General features: G+C 37.6%; 2 protein-coding genes across 3 annotated transcripts in view; both read right to left on the bottom strand.

The window, feature by feature from the left end:
* Window positions 1-238: 238 nt before the first annotated feature.
* Window positions 239-5,368, bottom strand: crsp7 (cofactor required for Sp1 transcriptional activation, subunit 7). Its single transcript, XM_075484126.1, has 3 exons — window positions 5,054-5,368; window positions 3,970-4,044; window positions 239-3,880 (listed from the first exon to the last, which is right to left on the bottom strand). Exons 1-3 carry the CDS (start codon window positions 5,123-5,125, stop codon window positions 2,144-2,146), a joined length of 1,884 nt encoding a protein of 627 aa, XP_075340241.1. The 5' UTR covers window positions 5,126-5,368; the 3' UTR covers window positions 239-2,143.
* Window positions 5,369-9,968: 4,600 nt separating this feature from the next.
* crtc1a (CREB regulated transcription coactivator 1a) overlaps window positions 9,969-23,764 on the bottom strand; it is a 28,012-nt gene continuing 14,216 nt past the window's right edge. The window contains exons 11-15 of one of the 2 annotated variants that reach the window (XM_075484123.1): window positions 22,033-22,128; window positions 20,016-20,120; window positions 16,673-16,756; window positions 16,363-16,540; window positions 9,969-14,850 (exon numbers count right to left, since the gene is read on the bottom strand). In XM_075484123.1, the coding sequence (XP_075340238.1) occupies window positions 14,645-14,850; window positions 16,363-16,540; window positions 16,673-16,756; window positions 20,016-20,120; window positions 22,033-22,128 (669 nt within the window). In that variant the 3' untranslated portion in view covers window positions 9,969-14,644. The remainder of the gene's footprint in view (window positions 14,851-16,362; window positions 16,541-16,672; window positions 16,757-20,015; window positions 20,121-22,032; window positions 22,129-23,764) is intronic. The other variant, XM_075484124.1, reaches the window with a different exon arrangement.

Genomic DNA, 23,764 nt, shown 5'->3' with positions numbered 1-23,764 from the left:
CACACAATTAAGAGGTCTCTTACATCACATAGCCAAAGCACACAGCTGCACAATGTGCACCCCCCTATGGATGAACTGTGTGAGTACAACACATTAAAGCAGAACCATAACAGGGAATTTATTAATAGAAAGAGCTAAGGCTGACCACTCTTTGTTTACCGTGGTCCCACCTACTTAGATGGTGAAAATCATTTGACCAAATGGCACCACAAAGGATCTTCAAGTCACCTGACCAAAATGAAGATTTACACATTTTATTTTTCAAACAATCGAGGATGTTAAACGATGAACAAATAAAAGATGCCCCAGTCAAAACTGAAAAAAAAAACAACCCAAAAAAACAGGTTAACCAGTTGTAGCATTTATCCTTTATTGCCAGCTGTGTCTTTGTGCAGTTTATCTTTATCTGCAGCCTCACCTTCCCTAGATCAAAATGTACAAAATTGTAACAGAAAACGGTGTATATACCAGCATCATAATGATCATGGGATTTGTATTTCTCGCACATAAACCGAGCTCCAGGCAGGCATATTTAATGCGGAAGCAAATCCAGATTTACCATTTACCAAGGCACATTGGTAGGGATGAATGAAATAATGAACAGAGAAGCTACACAGTGGCCAAGCTCGATTTAAATCGTGTGTCCGTTGCATATAAATGAAAATCAAATTTAACATCAATAGCTCATGACATGGAACATTACAAGAAAATCTGATTCTCACAGCTTCTCTCTCCCTTTTATGTTTAGTAAATTTAAAAATACAAGCAAAAGAAAAGCTACTTCCAAAATTGTAAATATGTCCAAAACTGAATAAACTGGGCACAGAACTTGGCTAACTTGTAGGAGCATCAGTTGCTGTTGAAGCTTGAATTGTGTCAGTGATGAAATGACAGACAGGTCGTCAACTAATGTACAAGTGCATAAGAGGTCATAATGCTGCACATTGACTAAGGCTGTAAAACTCAGAAAATACTGTCAAAGAACTTCAGAAGGCAATCAATATGAAAGGGAACAGAAAAAGTGACTTCCAGCATTCAGAAATATCCTTGCTTCAGTTTCTCAAATGCAATAAATGATCAAAAGCACCTGATTTCCCACTCATTTTTGGGAGAGAATTAGTATACAGTTTCTATTTTTTTTATTTATTTTTTTTCATTTACATCACACTATTTTAATGGGACTATTTGAAAGCAAAGTAATTTTAAGAATTTATTTTAAGCTTTTGATAGCATGGACTTGTAGGAGCTCCATGATTGACACAGGTGAAGGGTGGACTTTGGAATGTTCATAACCAAAATATTAGGCAACTATCAGAGAAGGACCATGCCAACGTTTGTATGCCCCCTCTAGTGTTGAAGATGAAGCTGACAACATTGTAATCCAAGCAGAAAAAAAAAAAAAAAAAAAAAAAAACAACCCACAAGCTAGAATTTTTTGAATAGTTGTTTTGATGAAAATCTGTAAATGAACTGTTCAAAAATAAATATATGTATACATGATAAGAAATTTATAATTTACTTTTAATGTAATTTACTCTTACATAAAGCCTCTTGTAAATGCTAAACGTGTTCCAGCATTTCATATTCTGGACACGTTCAGCTCCAACTGTACTAGATGAACTCTATTAACATCTTTCTGGACACCAACACGGTAGCCTGGACAAGGACAGCCAAACCCCAGCCTTCCCTCAAACATAACCCTAGGTTGCAACTCCTCAATCCAAACAAGAAGGCAAATGAAAACACCTCCGTGTGCCTGAAATAAGGGTACAATTAAAAATTCACATTCCAACAACATTCCAGGTTATGAGAAATAAGTTTTTTTTTTGTTTTTTTTTGCCTACACTGTCAGCAGCAGATGTCTGCAACATGGGCATCATCATTCCTGTGGCTTTCAGTTTGAAAAATAGAACAGAAACAGCCCTTGGTATTACAAACTCAACTATTCTTTTAATCGTTATACTTTTAATACCAAAATCTTAACAGATTATCACAGAAAGAGGCATGGGGAGGGGAGTTTGGCAGGTCTGGTTCTTGCCAAACTCACAGTCAACAAACAAAATCACAAAGTATCTTGTCTCTGTGAGCAGACAAAAAAAAAAAAAAAAGGAGTGGAAAAGAAACTGCAACCTTCCCAAACCCTTCAGTCAAGGCAAACATATGGCAGGATATTCAATTTGCTTTCATCCCCATGAGGGTCCAGTGATATGCACTCTGTCCAATCATACCAGGTACCCATAGTATCGTAACAACCATTCACCCCCGGCCACTGCTGGGTGTGTATCCTGTCCAAATCCTCATCTGTCACCTCTCGGCTCAAACCCGGTAAATCCCCTATAGAGTTGTCCGTCAGCAAAACATGCGTTTTCCTTGATTCCTTGATCTCCTGTTCTTCCCTTTTCAGATATTCTGACATGAAAAAGTGTGCAGCAGGAGCTTGAACCCCTGAGGAGTTGAGCACATTGCTCTGAAGGTTCAAGTAGGACTGGATTATTTCATTTCTAGACAGCTCCTTCCAATTTGTCTGGAGGAAAGGGTTGGGACTGGGACCTGGGGTTGGGGCTGTGGCTGGAGTTGGGGCTGGAGTTAGGGTTGGGGTTGGGGCTGGGGCTGGCGCTGGGGCTGGGATTCTGACAGCAGGTTGTTGTACAGTGCTTTCAGTTCTCTGCCTTAACTCTGCAGGATGAGGACTGGGCGACTCCTCTGTTTGAGAAGAGTCTTTATGCACTAGAGGTTTAATCTGACCAGTGACTGGGTCAAATGTTAGTCTGCGTTCTTTTAACCGTACAGGCTTAGTTGTGTCCTCTATTCTCTGGCCATCTAAGTTGACAGAGTAGTCTCTAGATCTATACTTCCTCCTTTTATGCTCGGAGTTAGGTACTATTGTCCCATCTGTGTCATCAGACATAGTCATTACTCCCTCAAATTTCGATCTTTGTAATTCTGAGTTCTGTTGAGAGGTGGGGGGGGTGGGGGAGACTGATGGGGATTCCAGTGTTGCAAATATGTCTTGGGGTGGGCAATGAGAGGAGACTTCTGACGTACTGGCCGAGTGCATTGAGGACCTCTGAGAAGACTGTGCCAGCTTCTCAATACAAGATGCCTGGCTGGGGGAGGACAAAGGCTGGGACAAAGACACAGGAGAGTCTCTGGAACAGGGGCTCGGGACTGGCGTTCCTTTTGCTGCATATGCGGAAGAGCGCTTGGTTACCGTGTCTTGCTTCAGGCTTCTTGGACTAGAAGAGATGCTGCGGGGACTTCTGGCTTGATAACCCCCTCCTCCTTCATCCAATCTAGCCTGTTGCTGCATCACAGCAACTTTGATCAAAGAGGAAGTGCTAGGTAGTTTGGCCACCCCAGGAGAGCTGGGGCGAGGCTTGACAGCATTAACTGGAATTCTGTTAACTTTGTCATTATCAATGTGGTCTATACGAGATCTATCAGGAGAAGGAACGACCTCCTGGTCGGGAACAGCATCTGGACTGCCAGCAATCCCGTTTGTAGGTGGTTGTGAAACAGAATTATCGTATGAAGCCATCTTTGAAATTTTCTCTGGTAAGTGGACTCCACTGTCTCTATTCTCTGCCCGGCGCTTGCGGCTGCTTGATTTTTCAGCTTTAGGTGAATAAGTGTTGTGAACATCATTTCTGATTTTGACTTCAGGGACTCCTTTCCCTGATACAGAAATGTCAGGAGGAGATGAATCTGCTCTGCAGGGATGAGAACTGCCATTGGTAGACCCAGGAACACCAGCAGACACAGCTGGCCCAGGTTCGATAAGTTTTTGCCAGTTTCTCAACAGTTTCTTTGCACGCTTTGCAAGGTCTTCATCCTTGGTCTTCTTCCTAACATCATTGATCAATTTTCCAAGTCGAGTTTCCTGCAATAATATTGTATGCAAAGTAGAAACGATTTAGGCATCTTAGTTTTTATATGAAGTACTTGTACATTAATCATGATTTCTTTTACCTCAAGTGCTTCTTTGGTGATAGGATACTTCTCCAGACAGCCAATTACTTCCATTACAGCCACCATATTGCATATCTGCAATGAGGATAAACAGTTTGTATAATCTAACCTCGACAGAAAGTAAAAATTTGAAGTTAACCTGAGGTCACTATTAACATAGGATATAAAAGGAGTTGTCACTGAAGGATCAATTTAACAAAACGGCTGGTATATTAGACAGTGTCTATAACGAAAACATCCATCATTCAATGAGTCCCCCTTACTAACGATGAAAGATGTTTAGGCAAATTTAAAGCTCACTGAATCTTGCTTGCAACGTGTGTAAGATAACGATTTAGCCTGGAACCGTTAGCATGTCTGTGTGCTTCATAGACAAAACGTCGTTGCAAAGTAAAGATGGCAAAGTGACAACTCAAATTACCTCCGTCTTTTTAAACACCTTAAAGATGTAGCATATGAAAAATAATTGGGGCACAAATTTATAAACTGAAACGAATTTCGTTTCTTGTTGATGTTGTCGATGGATCTACCTGTAATAGCTAATTTAGCTACAGCTAGCATTTAACTCAGTTGAGAAGGAAGGATCCGACTATTTCCTAAAACGTATCTTTAGCTCTTTAAGCTAAGAGAAAGTTTCGACCTCCCATACTTTAGAATATTAATGTAAAACAATCTACAACGAAACCCTGGCCATCTAGTAAAACTTACAAAAGACTTAAAGTGAAATAAGCATTCATTGAGACAATGAGTAGATTATGTTCTTTCATACCGTTGTATTTACTAAACCTGCTTTGGTGCTAAATTAGCAGTTAGCATGCTAAGTAACGGCAGATTTCTGTCTAATGAAAGCAACGCTGGTGCCGAATTAGCATGCAAGCTAGCTGTCAACTCAAGAGCCCTGCACATTTGTGTCTCCGAGACATTCGACATATCGGTGGCAACTAAATAGTTGCGTATTCTCTATTAATAAACAGCAAAACATTTAAATGACAGCGGGCGGACAAACTGCCATGTCAAGTTTACTAGAGTGTAAGTAAATAAGCTAAGGTTAGCTAGGTAGCCTGTTAGCTTTAACATAACTCACATTGCTCTGACTGTCAATGGCCTGCAGCAGCCGGTCCCTCATCTGCCGCGGGGTTGCTGAGACCGTTGTCATTGCCTGTTCGATGCGATCCGGAGGATTGAGGGAGGAATCCTCCAAAGTGAAAGCCGGGTGACAATGATGACTCAAAAGCCGCTTCGGGAACACGTCGGGCGCCCGAACAGCATATTTTCTGTAGCATGTAAGGTAGATGAGTCAGTTTATCTCACATGGAGAAATAAATGTGTGGGCTATGTTGACCGTCGGCTGCTGCCTGCTCGGCGCTCTTGCAACTCACTACCAGCTGCTGGATCTCTCAACGGCCTCCTGCTGCATGCTGGGATACAATGTCTGCGCCATGACGTCTGTACGTAGCCGAGTAAACATTCCTGGTATCCAACTTTAGTGCTGGGTATACCCCATATCCGCTACATATTTTATATACTTATTGTATGTGCAAATTAAGCTAAAAGAGCCCCTGAATTAGATGAGACTGGAATCTAAGTAAGTAATTTATTTCCTGTTTAATGACAACCAATTCATCAGCCAATTGAAAAACAGTCTAAATTGAAAAAAATATATATGATTGGCTTGAGTTTACCCCAAGCCAGGGTACACCCTGGACAGGTCGCCTGTCCATCACAGGGGTGAAAAGTATGTCAAATGAAAAAAAACATCAACCAGTTTACAACTCACTTCTGCCAGAGGGACTAAAATCCCTGTCAGTTGATGGAATTGTCCTACTTGTTGGTCTTCGAAATTACGTTTTTGTATTACTTTAGTCAACTGCTTCACCTGTACCAAGCATTCACTTTAAATGTTACAACAGAGTAAGTTATTAACAATGATTACTTTTTATAACAACAATTCACCAGTAGATGGAGTCCTACTGTTTCTAAACTAAGGTCTTTTTTTTAAACCATTGGATTTCAGATCTGCCTGATCCTTTTGGAGATCATTCATTCTTAGTCGAAGTGTTTAGTTTAAGTTGTGTATTTGAAGTAATTGTCCAGCACAGTAATTTGATTATCTAACTGAAAATACAAATTTAAATTTACATTGATTTTTTATTTAATTGCAGACAGTATGAACTCAAGATTTCACGTTTTGTCTTATCAGCTTAATTTGATGCACTTATATACACCCATTTCTGTATTTCTGGTCTGCAACAAATTCCAAAATAAAGTTTGGACAGTAAAGCTTTTTCCACTTAAAAGGCATTCTGGCATTAAGGATACCAATCAGTGAGTCTTCAGGTGTTATTTTTATCCAATTTGTCCTGCTAATGGTCAAGTCAAATCACCTTTATTTATACAGCACATTTAACCTGAGGTGCTTCACAGAATAAGAATACAAGACCCATGAAAACAGCAATGAATAATACATAAAAATTATAGCAAAAAAAATGACCTTAATGATCAGTAATATCTTGAGTATTGTGTACATGTAACAGATCAAGTAAGTAAGTTGGAGCCTGTCCATTAAGGCATTTAAAAGTGAACAAAATCTTTTTATAACAATATCAATCTTCTGGCGAACAGGGAGCCAGTGGAGGGAGTGCAATAAAGGTGTAATATAGTCCCTTTTTTTCTTTCCTGTCAGTAGGTGAGCAGCAGCATTCTTAACTGTTCCATTCAATTTTCAATTTAATTCAGTTTTATTCATATTGCGCAAAATATCAACAAATGTCATCTCAAGGCACTTCAGAGATACAATCCAATTAAGCCAATTAGAATCCAATTCTTTATAGCACAGTCATAATCCAATCAAATCCAATTAAATTAATTCCAAATGAGTTTCATGCAGAAACAATAAAAAAAAAAATTGCCAAGGAAACCAACAGAATGCTTTGAAACGTCTCCTTGATTCTGTCCTCCATCTTGAGCACGTGTGAGGTGACAACAAGATGTTGCAGATCTTCTACAAGTCTGTTGTTGAGAGCGTCATTTCCTCTTGCGTCATCTGTTGGGGCAGCAGCATCAGAAGCAGGGACCTAAAAAGACTCAACAACCTGATAAGGAAGGCTGGTTCTGTTCTGGGGACGACTGTGGAACCTCTGGAGACAATAATGCTAGACAATAAGAAGGATTTTGCATAAAATCAAGAGAATTATGGACAACCCTGAACATCCTCTCCATTAGACTGTTATCAGAAAACAGAGTCTCTTCAGTCAAAGGCTTCTTCAGTTTGGATGCAAAACGAACCGCTACAGGAAATCTTTCCTGCCCACAGCCATCAGCATCTATAATAACTCTTTGATTTAATTGAGCTACATCAACATTTAATTTCCCTCTGGGATAAATAAAGTATTTTTGAATTTGAATTGAATTGAATGGAACAAAAAAACCTCAGATTTAACAGGAAGAAACCTTTGACAGAACCAGACTCAGGAACGACGGCCATGTGTTTTGACTGGCTGGGGGTTTAAGAGGACAGGAAAGAGGGGACAACATGCATGATTACGCTAGGCCAGGGACAACAGTAATGTCATATATACATGGAGAGTAAAGAGAGCAGATTGAGGAAAGATATCATCGGAGGCCCCCCAGCAGTCTAGGCCTATAGCAGCTTAACTATGGGATGTTTCAGGGTCACCTGAGCCATCCCTAACTTTAACCTTTATCAAAAAGAAAGTTTTAAGCCTGATCTTAAAGGTAGAGAGGGTGTCTTCTTCCTGAATCCAAACTGGCAGCTGGTTCCACAGAGAGGGCCCTGATAACTGAAGGCTCTGCCTCCCATTCTACTTTTAGAAACTCTGGGAACCTCAAGTAAACCTGCAGTTTGGGAACGAAGTGCTCTGTTAGGGAAATATCTAGAGCAGAGGTCTTCAACAGGGGGTCCGCGACCCCCAGGGGGTCCGCGGAGGTACTGCAGGGGGGTCGCGAAATCTTTGGTTCATTAGACGATTTTTAACATTTAAAAAAAAAAAAAAATTTTTTTTTTTTTTTTTCAAAGTTTTTTCTCACAAATTGTGTGCAGACGTGTGCCATCCACAGATGGTTTGAGGATTCATTGTCCCATCTACATGCATGTTTAAAGTTAAAATCTGTGGATTATTTGAATAGCTCAGTGTTGTATGCAAGATGTTTGTTTATAAATGGCAGTGGCACGGCCACCCTGTACCTTGCACATGTTTAAAATAAAAACATGAATATATTAACCTGTGTATTATTTGAATAGCTTAGTATTGAATGTACAATAACAGAGTAGCTATGTTTAAACACGGCACTAGGCCCCGTTAAATGTAAAACACAATTGTATGCCATATAAATAGTAGGGGGGTCCCTGCTCCAACTCTCCATCAGTTTGGGGGTCCCTGGCCTGAAAAACGTTGAAGACCCCTGATCTAGAGTAACTATATAGCTAGATGGTTTCCTCCTGAAGTGCTCAAGCTCAAAGACAGGAATTTCAGTTTTGTCTGAATTTATAAGCAGAAAAAAGTCATCCAGGTCTTTATGACTCAGACACAAAGATGTCTCAACGACATAAAGACATGAATGTCTATGTTTATCTTGGATGTTTATCTGTTGTAACTAACTGAAAAAGGAAGGTCACTCTGTGCTGGGAACTGCTTCGGAGCCCCTGGAATTCATTATGCTAAGAGGAATGTTGCAAAATCTGCTCAATATATTGTGCCTGTTGCATATTTTGTTCGACAATTTTCAATATATTCTATAATGTGGAAAACTCAGGACTGTATGCTGACCACTCCAGTACGCAGACCCTCTTCTTCCATAGCCATGCATCTGTTGTGTGGGCAAAATGTGGTTTTGCATCAACTTGTTGAAAAGTGCATTGAAAGAAATCATGTTGAAGGCATCATATGTTGTTTTAAATGTACTTTTCTGCATTTAAGGTGCTATCACATAAGTGTAAATCAGCTTTGCCAAGGGCACTGATACGACCCCACACCATCACAGAGCCTGGCTTTTGCACCTCGATGATAAGAGTCAGGTGGATGGTCTTTTTAATTAAATCTCATAGCATCCATTTATTTTGGTGATTTGTGAATCTAACTCTGTATTATAATGTTTTTGTAAAGGTCTCCCACAGTGATCCGTTGATTACGTGGCCATACCGGCTATTGTAGGATGACAGTTGTTAACGCAATGCTGTCTGTGGACTCGGCGATCAGAGTGTCCACCTTTGACTTGACCCTTTGATTCAACGCACTGAAATTCCTTAATAATTCTTGAACTATTTAATGATCTTCTTCTCTGTAGAGAGAGCAATATACACACCGCTTCCAGCATTTCTTTGAGTAACATTATTTTCAAACTGTTCTGTGGTTGTCTCGCATATTTGTTGACAAATTGGAGGTCCTCTATCCATATTCGCTATTAAAAGAATAAGCCTTTTATGGATACTTCTGTCGTATATTATTAATATATATATATATATATATATATTATAGCCCCATTCCAACAATTTTTTAAAATGTTCTAGGCCTGTAATGCAAAAATGGATGTACAGTAATGGATGTAAATCAACAAAAAACCTGCAGTTTACCACCCCAAATTTTTCAAATTTTAGGTTTTGAACTGTTGAACTGTTCGATTTCGTCTATATCAGAATAAAATTAAAGACTGAAAGTTACACAAATTTCTTAAGATAAGCATAGCATTTTTCTTCCTCAAGGAAAGCAGAAATGTTCCTGTTCATTCATTTTGTTGCACCCATCTCATTCTAAAAAGGTAGTCACTCATCATAAACACTTTTCATATGAACTGAGTGGGAAAGGAAGGGGGGATGCTTGACCTGAAGCTGTGAAGGGAGTGAGCAAGTCCAACATATTAGTTATAGGGACATAAGTTATAATCCCACTATTGCAATCCTTCGTTCTTCTCTCATGCAGTTTGTTAAATCTTACATGTGATGTCATTTTTATGACAAAAAGTGTGTCTTTGTTTTTTCAGATATATTTTTATTCATATTAAATTTACAAATAATAAAGCAAAGGTACAAAGACAGAAGCCATTACACAAGAAAAACATCAGTTACAGCTCAAACAGAAGTGTATTTCATTTTCAGTACAGCACAAATTTATAGCCACCCTTAATTATTTTGGTCCAATTTAACAGTTAGAATAGCAAAACCACAATTTGAGAAGCAAAGTTTGTTATTTTTAAAGGGTTTGCTAAAAAAACAACAACAAAAAAAAAAAAAACATTCCAAGCTGTGCTGCAGAATGCGAAATTTTGCATATTGGATGAGCACAATATTTCCTGTTGCTGTAAGTACACGATCGGAGCATACTGCACTGCTTGACGGCAGTTACATGTATTTTTTGTGTTTTGAAAAGTCTCACTGTGCTCAGAAAGTAAATACATTATGTAATAATTTAGCTGCCATTGTATGAGGCTTGATCCAGCACTGGGCTGCCCTCTGAATGCACATAAAGGATTCCTAACTGTGGCTAATCCACTGATTGACCGTAGTGAACCAACTTTATCTTTCTGATTTTGCTTGTCTTTTTACATGCCCTGTCACAAAGTCAATCCGCAGGTATTAAAATATATCCTGACTGCAAAGTATTTTTCCTGATATGTCCCACTTGTAGTGTTTCAACTTTGTCATTTTTATTTATTTATTAATTTTTTTTACAAGACATATAAATATTACATGTAAGTTCATTTCACAACAAGGTAGTGTTTGACGGAAAATTCTCAAAACATAGGAAAACAAAATGCTTAATTCAAACTAAAATACAACATGTTTCTATATTTTAAAATTCATTTTCATGCATAAAGGACAGTTCCCATGTCCTGCACGGAATATTTCAGACATCTCTAAGTTATTCTGAAAATATTTATGCTCCCTGTAAGCAATGTATCACAAAGTTCATAGCGAACATGAAATAATTTGTCACATAGTATTAGTATTTTTTAAGAGCAAAAACAAGTTTTTCAAAAATTTGAAGGATGAAATCCTCAGCACTATCTAGTTTATGGCTATTTTGAACTTTGATTTAACTGTTAATTTACCACCAAATAAAGAAAAAGATAGTGCTGATGAGAGATTTATTGTAAAGCAAAATCCTATAAAAATCTAAAAAGTTATTCTTATCTTGATAGATAACTTTCTGGTGTTTTTAAATTATGCGAAAAGTGCTCTCAGGGCTTGAAATGCACGTGGATAGTATCTAAAAGTTTTATAATTTATTTATTGACGTGAAAGAAACCTCTTGAAACAAAATGTATTCTTTAAAGTGACATAGAGATTATTGTCCTACATGTGAAATGATGTTACTGATACACAATTATATCTAAACAGCAAAATTATTTTGCTTATCTACAGTGCAGTTGTCTGAGATTCCAGTTAGTGTAAAACTTAGCTGAAACATTTGAAGTAGAGAAAAAAAGAGACCATTGCTCTGTTGTAAACTCTTATCTCTGTAAACACTGGTATTATACCAATGGATACCTGAACACTCATCCATAAAAAGGAGACAGTAACAAGGTGACTTTTCAGTCAAAGCTTTCCACATGTGTAGAAAAAAAGAAAAAGAAAAAAAAACACATAGAAATGTCAGACTCTGGAGTCTGGAGATCCACAGAATATAGAGCCTCAAAGACGTATTGCAGCGGCCTGCAGCCAGTGCATTATCTCACTTTGACATCATATCACATTAAGCACGAAATACATTGTTCCTACCATACAGCAATATACAAAGCTAGTCTATAGAGTTACTTTGACATAATTACAGTCTGTGGGTGTTGCAGAGAAATTAAGCACTAAAGTATACATTGCAGTATAAACAGTACCAAGCAACAGCTTCTACATGTGCATAAAAAGCTGATCACCATATGTTTTTAGGCTTCCCTCATTTACATACACATCACGCAAGTTTAAACAAGACAAATGACAATTTTAGTAAACAAGAAAAACTTAGACAAACAAAACGTATCCCATGTTTCAAATTAAATAAACACAACCATAATGGGGAAAATCAAGTCGAGAGATTCATGCAGTCACAAAATCAGTATAATAAGAATCCCCGCCACACATATATTTTTGTTTTACACTCTGTGAGAATAAAGGTGAAATATGCTGGTTCAAGAGGTCTTTAAAAAAGCAACATATGAAATCATATTGCAGCTACAGAAGAGCCATTTTCATAGTTGGAAGTTTTGAAGCAAAATAATGTCCTTGAAAAGTATTATTTTATTGAATGATAAACATTTCACCAGTACTGAATTTGTGTTACAGGGATTCGCTGATCTCATGTGCAACAATATCATAACAATATCTCCTACTAAAGTCAAATGCACTTATCTAAAAACTCATTTCAATATAGTGGACCATTTTAAAGTAACAGTAGAGAATTTCATAAATGTTTTGCTCTTTGCCTCCCCCTACAGTTGTGGAATGTAACACCACTGGTATAAAAACAAATCTTCGTGCGAGCCCTGCAAATGTATACATATGAAATTTGGTTAATGTTGAAGAGGCAACAAAGACTTCATTAAAAGCCCTCAAAAATGTCTAGCAACCATAAAACAAAATGGTGTGGTGCAGGGCTGGAAACCAAAATGGTATCACAGCTCCTGGGGTGGTCGAGGGCAGTTTCAGGCCTGGGAATGTGCACAATAAAAGTCAGTGGACTTCAAAATGAATAAGAAACACATTGTAGGTTTAAACTTCCTGTCTGTTAGTTCTGTTACTCAAACCCACTGTCCATAGCATGAAGAGCTGCTGTAACGTGATGTGACTGTGGACAGAATGTATATCATCAGAAAGATAAAATACTCACTGGTTAGTTCATACAAACAAATTCAGATCTTTTAAAAAAAACTATCTGAATAGATTTTTTTTCTTAAAAATAACCATGATTTAGCTTTTTCATGTTTTTTCTTCTTTTCTTTACAAGACATGTTTTACCAAAGACAGGGCAAACAGGTCCAGTTCATGTTAACAGTCAAGGTGAGGGGGGGTACTTTAAATTTTCATTAATTAGTGTTTTGAATAGAAGCATAAAGTGCAATGATGAGAAATGGAACAACGTTTTGAAGAAATTTTACCTATTCACTGTAACACACACCGTACAAATGCAAAGTCAACTATAGGAGAGACACAGAGAAAAATCAATAAGGAACACATGATGAGGAAAAGGGGATATTCAGTGTCCCTGTAATCCTCAGGAAACAAAGTTATATAGAAAACATAAAAGAGAATCTGCTTTGCAGGGATAGAATTAGCAAGCGAAAGATTTTTGGTCCCACTGGGCATAAAGGCTAGAAATGAGAAACAATGAGAATGACAAGATGGCAACAACACAACTGCACAGATGTGACCTAAATACATTCTCATTGCATTGACAATGCTTTTCTAGTACAGAGGCATTTCAGTTGTCTGGAAAAATATATATATTTCAACTACTCTGACATCACATCTTTGGGGCGAATCCAGGGAAAAGTTTTTACGCTATGCCACATGCAATGCTGAGTCTTTTCTATCTACTACAACTTAGCATGAAAGAAAAATATACATACGTATATGTATATATTAACATATATATATGTTTATATATATACACACAAAGTAACATGGCACCATCACTGTTCATTCTATAAGAATCTCCTGCACATTGCCTTTATAAATAAATTAATATGTGTGTATATATATATATATTTATATATATTTGTATATATAAAACGTGTCTCACATTTCACAGTCTTTTTAATCACTGTAGTTTTGCATAGATATCATTACGCAAAATCTGACCACATTCTGTACATGTAATATACTAAACAAAACAAGCCTGTAAACATCTATATCATAACAAAAAACTCTCTTTTCTCATTTAGGTTTGATGAATGAATATGGAAACGGATGTGGTAATGAAAATACAACACTGAATCATATAGGCCAAACAACCTGCAGGTATGTAAAAAGGTGTTGTTAAGTCATGTTTATTTTCCTCATTTACATTTTCATCTTTGCATGAAAACCTAAATGTTAAGCTATTAAGGCAAAACAAGTATCCACAGTGATTTATGATTTCATGCATAACTGATAATGTCTCATGATTAAAATATAAATTCAGCATTTCCTAAAAATAAATTAGGTTGCAAAATAATGACCCACTGCCTCACTGGGGCAAATTTCACAAGCCATCCAGATATTACCACGAAACTGCCATCTAATTTTGTGGTACACAGGGAGGTTAAATTTGACCAAGTCTTCGCTCCGAGTGATCAAACTACTCTTAAGTTAAAAGCGTGTGCGTTGTAATCGCTTAAGGTTTTTTTCTCCAAATATAGTTTAGTTATTTATTGAAAATAAAACACTGGATTGTCTTTGCCCTCATCAAGCTAAATCACATGACAACTAAGCATCTAAGTGAGTCAAAATGAAATGCATAATTTGCAAATTAGTGTCAGAACCATTAACATGATTAATTCCATACTGTTTGATGATGTGTAAAAGGGAAGTTGGCAGTAGTGTTCAAAACATTTGAACGCCTTTTCCTCCTACGGCGGCTTTTAAAACCCTCTCTGTGGGGTATCTCTGCCCACTCCAGATATCTTCTCCTCTTTAGTAACCAAAGGCAGCAACATTTACACACCTGTGCATGAGAATGTAGAGTGCTGTTTACAGCCGGTCGAGGCGAAATGCGTCCTCTGTGGCCGGGTCTGTGAGGACCATGTCCGGGTCATTCAGCATGTGCAAACCATCCAGTGTCAGTGGGTCAATTTTCAAATCGTCCAGCGGGAATTGCGAGTCGACATCGAAGCTGACGTCTGTGGACATTGAGCAAGTCAGGTCCTTGGGCAGGCAGGGTGGAGATTCGCCACTCACTGAAGCGAGACAGCATATTTTAAGAAAGAAAAATTCATATCAATTCTTATTAGGTCTCTATAGCAGAAAGGATATGTTCCTTGCTTAAATTAGAGAATTGTATACCAACAGAATACAGGTGACTCGCATTTGATCAAAACTCTACTTGGAATCTTGATTGCAAATTTCAGTAAAAAGTCATTAGAATCTTCAGAAATGTGTAAATGGATATCTAAGGGAGCATTAAAGATTGTGGTAAACATCATAGGTTTATTTCTAATTGCACATGTGCATCAGCCTTTACCCCTTTCACTCAAGAGGGAAGTACCTCCCGAGTGCTTTTTAAGAAACATTTTTAAATGGCAGTCTCAAAAGGTCAGACCTAGTAACATATATGCAGTCATGTTAATGAACGGACACACACACACCATTCAGCTTCTGATCAATATTCAGAAACTCAACAGGTACAATATTAAATACTTAAATAACAGCACTGTTCAAACTTATCTCACCCACAGTTTTACCTTGTGATAATTAACTGCAGTGCTGAGTCATTTTTTTTCAGAGCATCTGAGCCAAATTAATGAAAGAAAATAATTTAATCTTACACTAAAACTTCTACTCTGACAGTTTATTTGAACCCAATGCAGCATGACATGTTGTGAGTCTAGAGACTACTATATCATATTGAAATTTTAGTCTCACACGAATGGGAATTATCTTGTTCGCTGTGGCTCTTTCCATCTGACTGAATAACATGGCTTTAATAGATTGGCAACACAATTAATGTTGCATATCTAATGTTTTACAGTCCCTTAAGCAGCATTTTTAGTAATGACAGGGGCAATTACCTGAGCGATCAGCTGTCCCTGCCTCCAGACAACAAATGTGGCCAATATTGACAAAAATAAACAACAATCCAACAACAATTAAAAGAAATTTAAGAGAAATCCTACATAACCCACCTGGCCAAGATAACTCATTTTGTTTGTGTCTTCTTCCTCTAAGTTTTATCTCTGGTTAGCAACTACTTCTGTTTATTGCAGATGTGTAACTTAACTAACTTATATCACATCTGCTGACAGTACTATGTAGCCTCATTTTTTTTAATCTCCAAAACAGGAAATAGAATAGTAGAATTGAACCTTATGCATATTCTCTATGAAGTGATATTTTTCAAAGGTTTGCTTCACATTTGTTGTGCCACTGAATGGAAAACCAAGCATTATCTGCCTGTCTCTCAGTCAGCCACAACTTCGGTCAAGACTGGAGTGGTATAATTCTATTATAATTTTTTACCTGACATTACTGGTGCTTAGTAGATAAATTGTACTAGATTGAATTAAACTGACCTATCTGCTGTACCAGCAGCTTTAATCTATCTTATGAAACGTTGCCAAAAGTCATACAAACAGGTATGAAGTACAAGCTTTATTCTGGCCTGGCATCCGGCAGTTCGGCACGGTCTAGGTGCCTACCTCAACAAGCCACTTGCAGTCTAACCAAGAAGCCATGACATGTTGAAACAGCACCTGTAAGAATGATGTTGGGAATGTTGCCATGGCTACTGTAGCTCAGCTGCTGTGAGTCCTGTATGTTGCAATGGCCAGTCAAACCCATCATAAGTGCCTGGGAGTAGTTGAGGGTGGAGGTCTGGTTATACAGGCTGTCTGAACTGATGGGGGTCTCAATCATGTTGAATTGTTCCAACTGGTAAACACAGGAGAAAGAAACGTTGCAACACTCATTCTTTACTCCAACTGTGCCTGTCATCTCCATGAAACAGGAGCAAGGTAAAGCCAGAATTAAATATAAACATTTTTGTTTTTTTATGACACACACCTGTTGCGAGAGAGCACTGGCCTGAATGGATGGCAGCTGCTGGTCATAGAAGTCTGCAAACACACTGCCCAGTATGGAGTTATGCTGCAACAACAAACAAGCCAGACTGGGTTACTTCGACTCCAGTCAAAACTCTAACTGAGGACCACAAATATAAAAGCTGCATAAGTTACACATTTAACATAAAAGATGGCATACGGACACAGGACAGCATCAAAGCAGCAATAACACCGATGAAACTAAGTGCTTAGTATCACCTCGTGACTGCTATAAATGTTATTTTTCAGGAATAGTTTTTTCCAGGTGTATCATACAATATATATGCAATTATTGGGATACAAAAACTTGCATACATTTTGGCACCCAATGTCAAAATTTGGGTCAGTGTGAATAGTTCTGTGAGAAGAAAATTAACAGATTCCTGAACGATATATAGCTGAACATTATTTTAAATTTCAACAGAGAACGATGTTGGTGGTAAGATTAAAAATATCACCCATCTTGGTAGAGTTATGGTTGCACACAGTCAGTCATCATTTTAAAAGCTTGATTATGCAGATTTCCAAGCTTTATAAATACTCTTGACACAGATCTACCTGCAAAAGTCTGTCCTTAAAATGAAGGCTCATCATTATGAAACACTTTTCACGTCCTCATCACCAAAATTCAGCATCGGAGACTTGCAATTGAACTTATAAACAAATATGACAAGTCTGCTGAGTGATAATGATGAAACAGGAATTTTTGGCATCCATGACAAAAGGTATATTGTTGTAGGAAATGGGTACGGAACACTTGTAAAACTGTTAAGCTCAAGCTTGGGGCAATCATGCTTTGGGCAGCCAGTGGCACAGGGGACATTTCATTGGTAGAGTGAAGCTTTGATTCACTTAAACACCAGAAAATTCTGGAAGTAAGCATTTCATGGTCAGAGAAGTAAACTGGGGATGAAAAGACGACAACTTCTAAAACAACATTAGGATTTTATGCACACAGGCGGCTGTAGCTCAGGAGGAACAGCAGGAGTAAACCAATTAGAAAGTCAGTTGTTCAATTTCCGGCTTCCCCGGACCACAGGTCACACAGTGAAAAAGTGCGATAGAGGTACAGTCCAATTACACCTCAAAACTTAGGAGCAGAGCAGAAGATTTTGCCAAGACCTTCAAAATCCCCCAACCTCAACATTATCAAACAGTCAAACCAGTGCATGCAAGACAATTCAAGAATGTTACAGAACTAGAAGCCTTTCGGAAGAAAAAGAACAAAATCCCATCAAGCAGGGTCTGAAATACTCTTATCTGACTATAGAAAAGGTTGGTTTTACTAAATACTGACCATCAGAAATATCAGTTGGGTTGTTGTTAGTTATATTGTAACTGAAAAAGATGAAAACAAAAAAAGTAGCCTGTTAAACCTGAAATGTGTTACCTTTAGCTATTTGTCTTTGGGAAATCAGATCACACTTTACTCACTTAACCATATGCATTGACAGGGGTGTCCAAACTGTTTGCAGAATACTGTAGACTATGCATGAATAATTCTGTTAGAACATTAACATAGCCTGACTGAATGAGTGAGAGTATGAGGGACCCACAAAAGATTCAGAAACAAAATTTTCTTTCTCAGTGGATGTTAAAGTAAAACACAACATGCATGTCAACTGAGATTACAAAACCTCCATGATCTACAATCATTCCAAACTGCACTGTAACTATAAAAAAATATATATATTTTTTTCACTGTGTCATTTTCCTTAATAAATTAATGACCATAGAAATAAATGAAAAGAAGATAAAAACAAAACGTGCTTAAATCAATGACATAAATAAAAATCATTCAATACGAGGAGCCAAATTCTCTCTGTGTACATGCAATTTTGTTTAATGGAAACCAGCCGTATGCTAAAAAAAAGTAAGCCAAAGACATGGAAAAGGAAGCTTTATTTCAAAAGCAACCTCTTTCCCACATTCTCTTCCTCTGCTGCCATTTGGCCTTGATGTTTTAATTAACCAAAAAAAAACATGGAATGTCATAAATATAAAATAACGGGAATGATTGAATACATAATCCCCTTTGGGTTTACTCTCCCTCCACTGACTCATCCAGTACAAGCTAATGCTCTTGAAGTTTCTCATTTGAATGTCCTCATTGAATCAGCAACAGAAATTCTCCAGTTTCATTGTGGCCTCATAATGCATAAGTAATTGGATCATATTCTCAGCCTGTGCTTCTCCTGTTTCAAACCAAATAATCAGAGTGTGCAGTAGATGTCCCCACAGGACAGAGCAGGATAACAGAGCACACGGCTTATCAGTTGTGGATAACCTTTGGAAAACCTCAAGAATATGCGTTAGTTGCAGCAGCATGAGACAAAACAGAGCTGGACAAGCAAATAGCAGGACAAACCTGTCGAAACACACACAGCATGAAACATCACTGTCATTCACAACATTTCTCTTTCTTTGCATCAAAAACACAAAGTCCAACTTCCAATGCAGCAAACAAAAGAAATGCTTTTTAGTGAAGGCACCATGTTTTCAGCTGAATCTGATAAGAGAACATTTTAATTAGACATTTTAATTAGACATTTTAATGTCTAATTTTAAAAAACAATCACCATCACTTCAAAATACCAGTTAGACAAATGAACAATCCCCAACCATATTTACCTTTGGTGTGTTTAGGTTATCTTAAAACACCATCCAATGTTCATACTTTCATGTTTGCTGAGATTTAACCATGGGAGTTATGAGCTGCTTCTTCTCAAAATTCCTTTGAAGGGGATTAATATCTCCCTTATTGCTCACTCAATCCCCATGCTGGTGCAAAAGCACAATAAACAAAAAGATCTGACAAACATATTAAAAAAACTGATTTCCAGATGCAATGGAAATATCACAAAAGCAGAAAAGAAGGAAGGTCAGTAACACAGCTACATCACAACACATCAAAGACACCGAGGACTTAAAGAGAATTAGGGTCAGATCTGGGCAAAAGAATAGAAGTGTTTTTTGGTTGTTTTAAATGACTATGATATTTTTATGTGATTTAACATCTAATATTTCCTTTCTTTTGTTCTGTAAGTGCACAAAAACATGGCATTGATAAATAAAATAAATTCTTATATTGTCCATGTTGGGACTGTTGACTGTAAGAGCTAAATTGATTAAAAAACTGAAAATTGCCCAGATCTGCTAATATCCACAAAAGGAAGACGCCATAGGTAGGGTGGGGGTTCAGCCACAAAGCCCTGATCGCCAACAATAATCACAGAATTATAATGCAAGGGACGGTGATGTTTATGCAAAAGGAGCCAGAACCTCACTGGTTCACACGCCCTTACTTGAGGCGAGCCTCCAGGTGAGAAGCCTTGATTGGAGACGGGAGAGGTTGGAGACTGATTGGCAGAAGATCCAACCCTACTGCGATATTGTTGCAGAGAGGAGGCCTTATAAGAAAGGATACATCTGAGTTATTTACACTGGAGTTATTTTCTGGAGCCTCTGTGTTTCATATATGTCTTTTCTTGCATTTTTTCTCTCATGTTTGGAACTCAGAAAATGTACAAACTGAATAATTACTGCATGTGAAGGAAAGTGAGCACCAAGTACAGCATGTCACATCAATGTTTTAACAATGCTGAAAAAGATGTGGGCGACACACTGAAAACTAAAGGGAAATCATTAGAAGAGGAAAATTATTGCCGCCAGTTAAACCAAGGCAAGTGAATATTGTGAAACTCAAGTCTAAAAAGAACTGACTGCTGACTTTAGTTCAGTTGCATCATACCAGCTCTTTCTTTTTTCTTGTCCAATCAATCCATTCCAAACAAGTCAATATACCACTTCCATTGTCGGGAGCTCTCATGATCAAAGGTGCTATCAAAGCAAATAACTGATACATTCTCAAGTCCTTCAAATCCAGAGATGTATAAAATCAGACTGATAATGTCTTATCAAGAAAGACTAAAAGAGTTCAAACTTGGTAAATCTTAAAGGGGAATTCCTGTATTTTCAACATTAAGCCTCTTTTCTGAGTCGTCTGCAATGTTTTAGAACCCCCCTCACCGCTTTTTTGATGTTTACTGCTGTCTCTGGTATTTGCACCGCAAATGCTGCTAGGTGTATTGCATTTCCGGTGCGAGAGAACTACAAACATGTCCGCTATCGACGAACATCCAGTCTTCAATACAACTCAATGGGATTTACAAAATGTCAAATAAAACACGACAGAAGCAACTTTTCGCTACGAAATTTGATATGGATTACCAGTGCACACCAGTAACCACTCCGGTGAGTTGATTATTTTGAAAACGGACGTTTATTGGGCTTTTACAGACCTTTTAAGACATGCACATGACTAGCCGTTCTGAAGCAGGTTGAGAAGAATCAAAATTAGGCAAATACCGGAGACAGCAGTAAACATCAAAAAAGCGGTGAGGGGGGTTCTAAAACATTGCAGACGACTCAGAAAAGAGGCTTAATGTTGAAAATACAGGAATTCCCCTTTAATATATATTGATAGATTTGTTATCACAATATAGCACTAGTAGCATGAAATAGGATGTGCTAAAACAGTTAAAGGTCTGTGGACATTTACAAGTACAATCATGTGGTATGCTCATTTCTGTGGAAAAAAAATATTCGAGCTCTGATAAAACTGAAACAAGGCTGTTTTCCATTATCTCTCTGTCGCTGGATTTGTTGCACTGCTAGAACTTACATGATAGAAATGAAGGAAAACATCTGAAAAAAAAGCAACACATACAATAAAATAGATGAGTTTCTTATTTGTGGTTGATAAAATTAAGCTCCGGGCACACTGAATACGTGAAATGTTTCTGCTTGACCCCACACTGCACAAGTCACAAACTCAGATGAACAGAATGTAGGCCACTTCATTCCTGCAGTAATCCAAACACATTCCCACTGCAACAGAAGCACTGCAGCATGAACAAAGATCTGAAGGACGAGCAGTGCCTTACATAACATTAAGATTTGGATGTTTTCAACATTGTCTTGTGCTTCTGTTTTGTGTATCGATTACTTTTAGTGCAAAACACAGACACCCAAATAATAAATTATATAACTGATTAATTAATACTTAAATTCTTAAAGTGCAAATAACATTTTATGCTTTAAACACAGAGTACATTTCCACTGTTTTTATACCTAAAACACTATGCAAGTTTCTTTTCTTTTCTTGAGCAAGACTCAAGACATGAGCACAGCAGCTTGGAAACTCAACGAAATGTACACATTCATGTCATCCGAATACAACTTTTCAGGGAAAACAGGAGCAGTTATTACTGTGTTGCAATCACAACATAACGTAGAATGTGTGGATTTTGCACTGCTCACCGTGTTCATATCCATGGTCATGTTGGATTGTGAGGATGTCTGGTTGTCTGATGTGGAGCAGGAGTTCACAGAGGACGGCAGCTGGACCAGACCTGTCTGGTGGAAAATGAACAGGGGCTTCAGAAATAGATACAACCATCATCAAGCACCGCTGTGTAGTTTTGAAAAGAGACTCTTGATGAGGAGATCTACTTTTATTTTTGGCATAAATGTTTAAGAATATTTTTCCATTTGAACCCTATATATGATAATATTTTTTGGAGGAGAGACCTAAACACAAAGTGCAAAGATGGGAGATGAATGACAAAATGATGTCTGTGCCCAGCTGATATTTCAGTTGTATTAACTTAACAGCCTAATGGTCTAGAGTCATAACTCTCATTTTAAAAAATCCCAATGATAAACTTCAAGTATTCTAAGACTGAAAGCCAAAACAAAAAAAAGGGAGGAGGGGGGTCTCATCACTAAGGACATTTTTAAAAAGGTAACTGAGTAAGAAGGAAGTCAAAAATGATAAAATTGTTGACTAAGGCGAATTGAGAAATGTAAAGGATGCCTCATCTGTAAATCTTACGCCCCAAAGATATAAGTAAGGAGATCACATGCCTTATGGCACTTTATAAATCGATTCAGGATAAAATAAAATAAAAACTTCATAGATACACCATCTCTGTAAATAACTCTTTAAATAGACATGTTTAAATGTTGAAATGGGGGATTTCTGTCCTTTTCTTATACATATATCCCAGGAGCTTCTCCCACAAACATTTGTCTATTAAAGAACATTCCAAGTCGTGAACCCTCATAGACTTAAATGTTACAGTGACAAATAGATTGTGATCATGTGTGCGAATATCTCTTTTATGAGTGGTAAAAACTATCAAAGGTGGAACATGAGCTCTTCATGAACATCACTTTTTGTAATCTCAGATGTTGACAATCTTACCAGTTTATTCACAATTAGATCATATCCTAATGCCATCATTTCAGTTGGGAAAAAAGTGATAGTTACAGTCTCTTTCAAATCAGACTGAAATTACGACTGATATTGAAGTATACCTGAATATTGGACAGTTGAAAATTCTTAAACTCTTGGATTATCTAACCAAGTCTCCGCGGAAAAACAGATTTTATACCTTAATTAGACAAGCTGGTTAAAGAAAGGAAATAAAAAATAAATTTGAATTGGCATCACTATCTGACACTGTGACTGCAAAACTTAAGAATCTAATGAAAGAAAAAGTAGATGTTTATGTACAAAAACTAAAAAACTTATAGTGAAGGCCTCACAGCTTAATTCCCAACAGTAATCATTTATTTTCTATAATCATCTATCTAATAATTGTAGCTTAATCCAACTCAGGGTCACGAGGGATTCAGAGCCTATCCCAGCTGTCATTGGGCGAGAGGCGTGGTACACACTGGATGGGTTGGCAGTCCATCAAAGACAAACAACCAAGGGTCCTTTTAGAGCCAGCAATTAACGTGACATGCATGCATTTGGGTGGTGGGAGAAAGAACCTACGCATACACGGGCAGAAGGTGCAAACTCCACACACACAGCTGGGATTTGAACCAGGAACCCTCTTGCTGTGAGGCAATGGTGCTAACCCCCTGTAGTAATCATGTCTACAAATTATTTTTAGTACATAGAACTCAATTTCCCATCATGCCTATTAAAAAAATGAAACATTTTGGTGCTTCTTGGTTGTTCTACATTCATGCAGCATTA

This window comes from Odontesthes bonariensis, chromosome 14 (assembly GCF_027942865.1).
Source record: "Odontesthes bonariensis isolate fOdoBon6 chromosome 14, fOdoBon6.hap1, whole genome shotgun sequence".
In the NCBI taxonomy this organism is placed as follows: domain Eukaryota; kingdom Metazoa; phylum Chordata; class Actinopteri; order Atheriniformes; family Atherinopsidae; genus Odontesthes; species Odontesthes bonariensis.
Note: the sequence above shows the minus strand (reverse complement) of the source record. Positions and strands in the feature narration are given on the sequence as shown.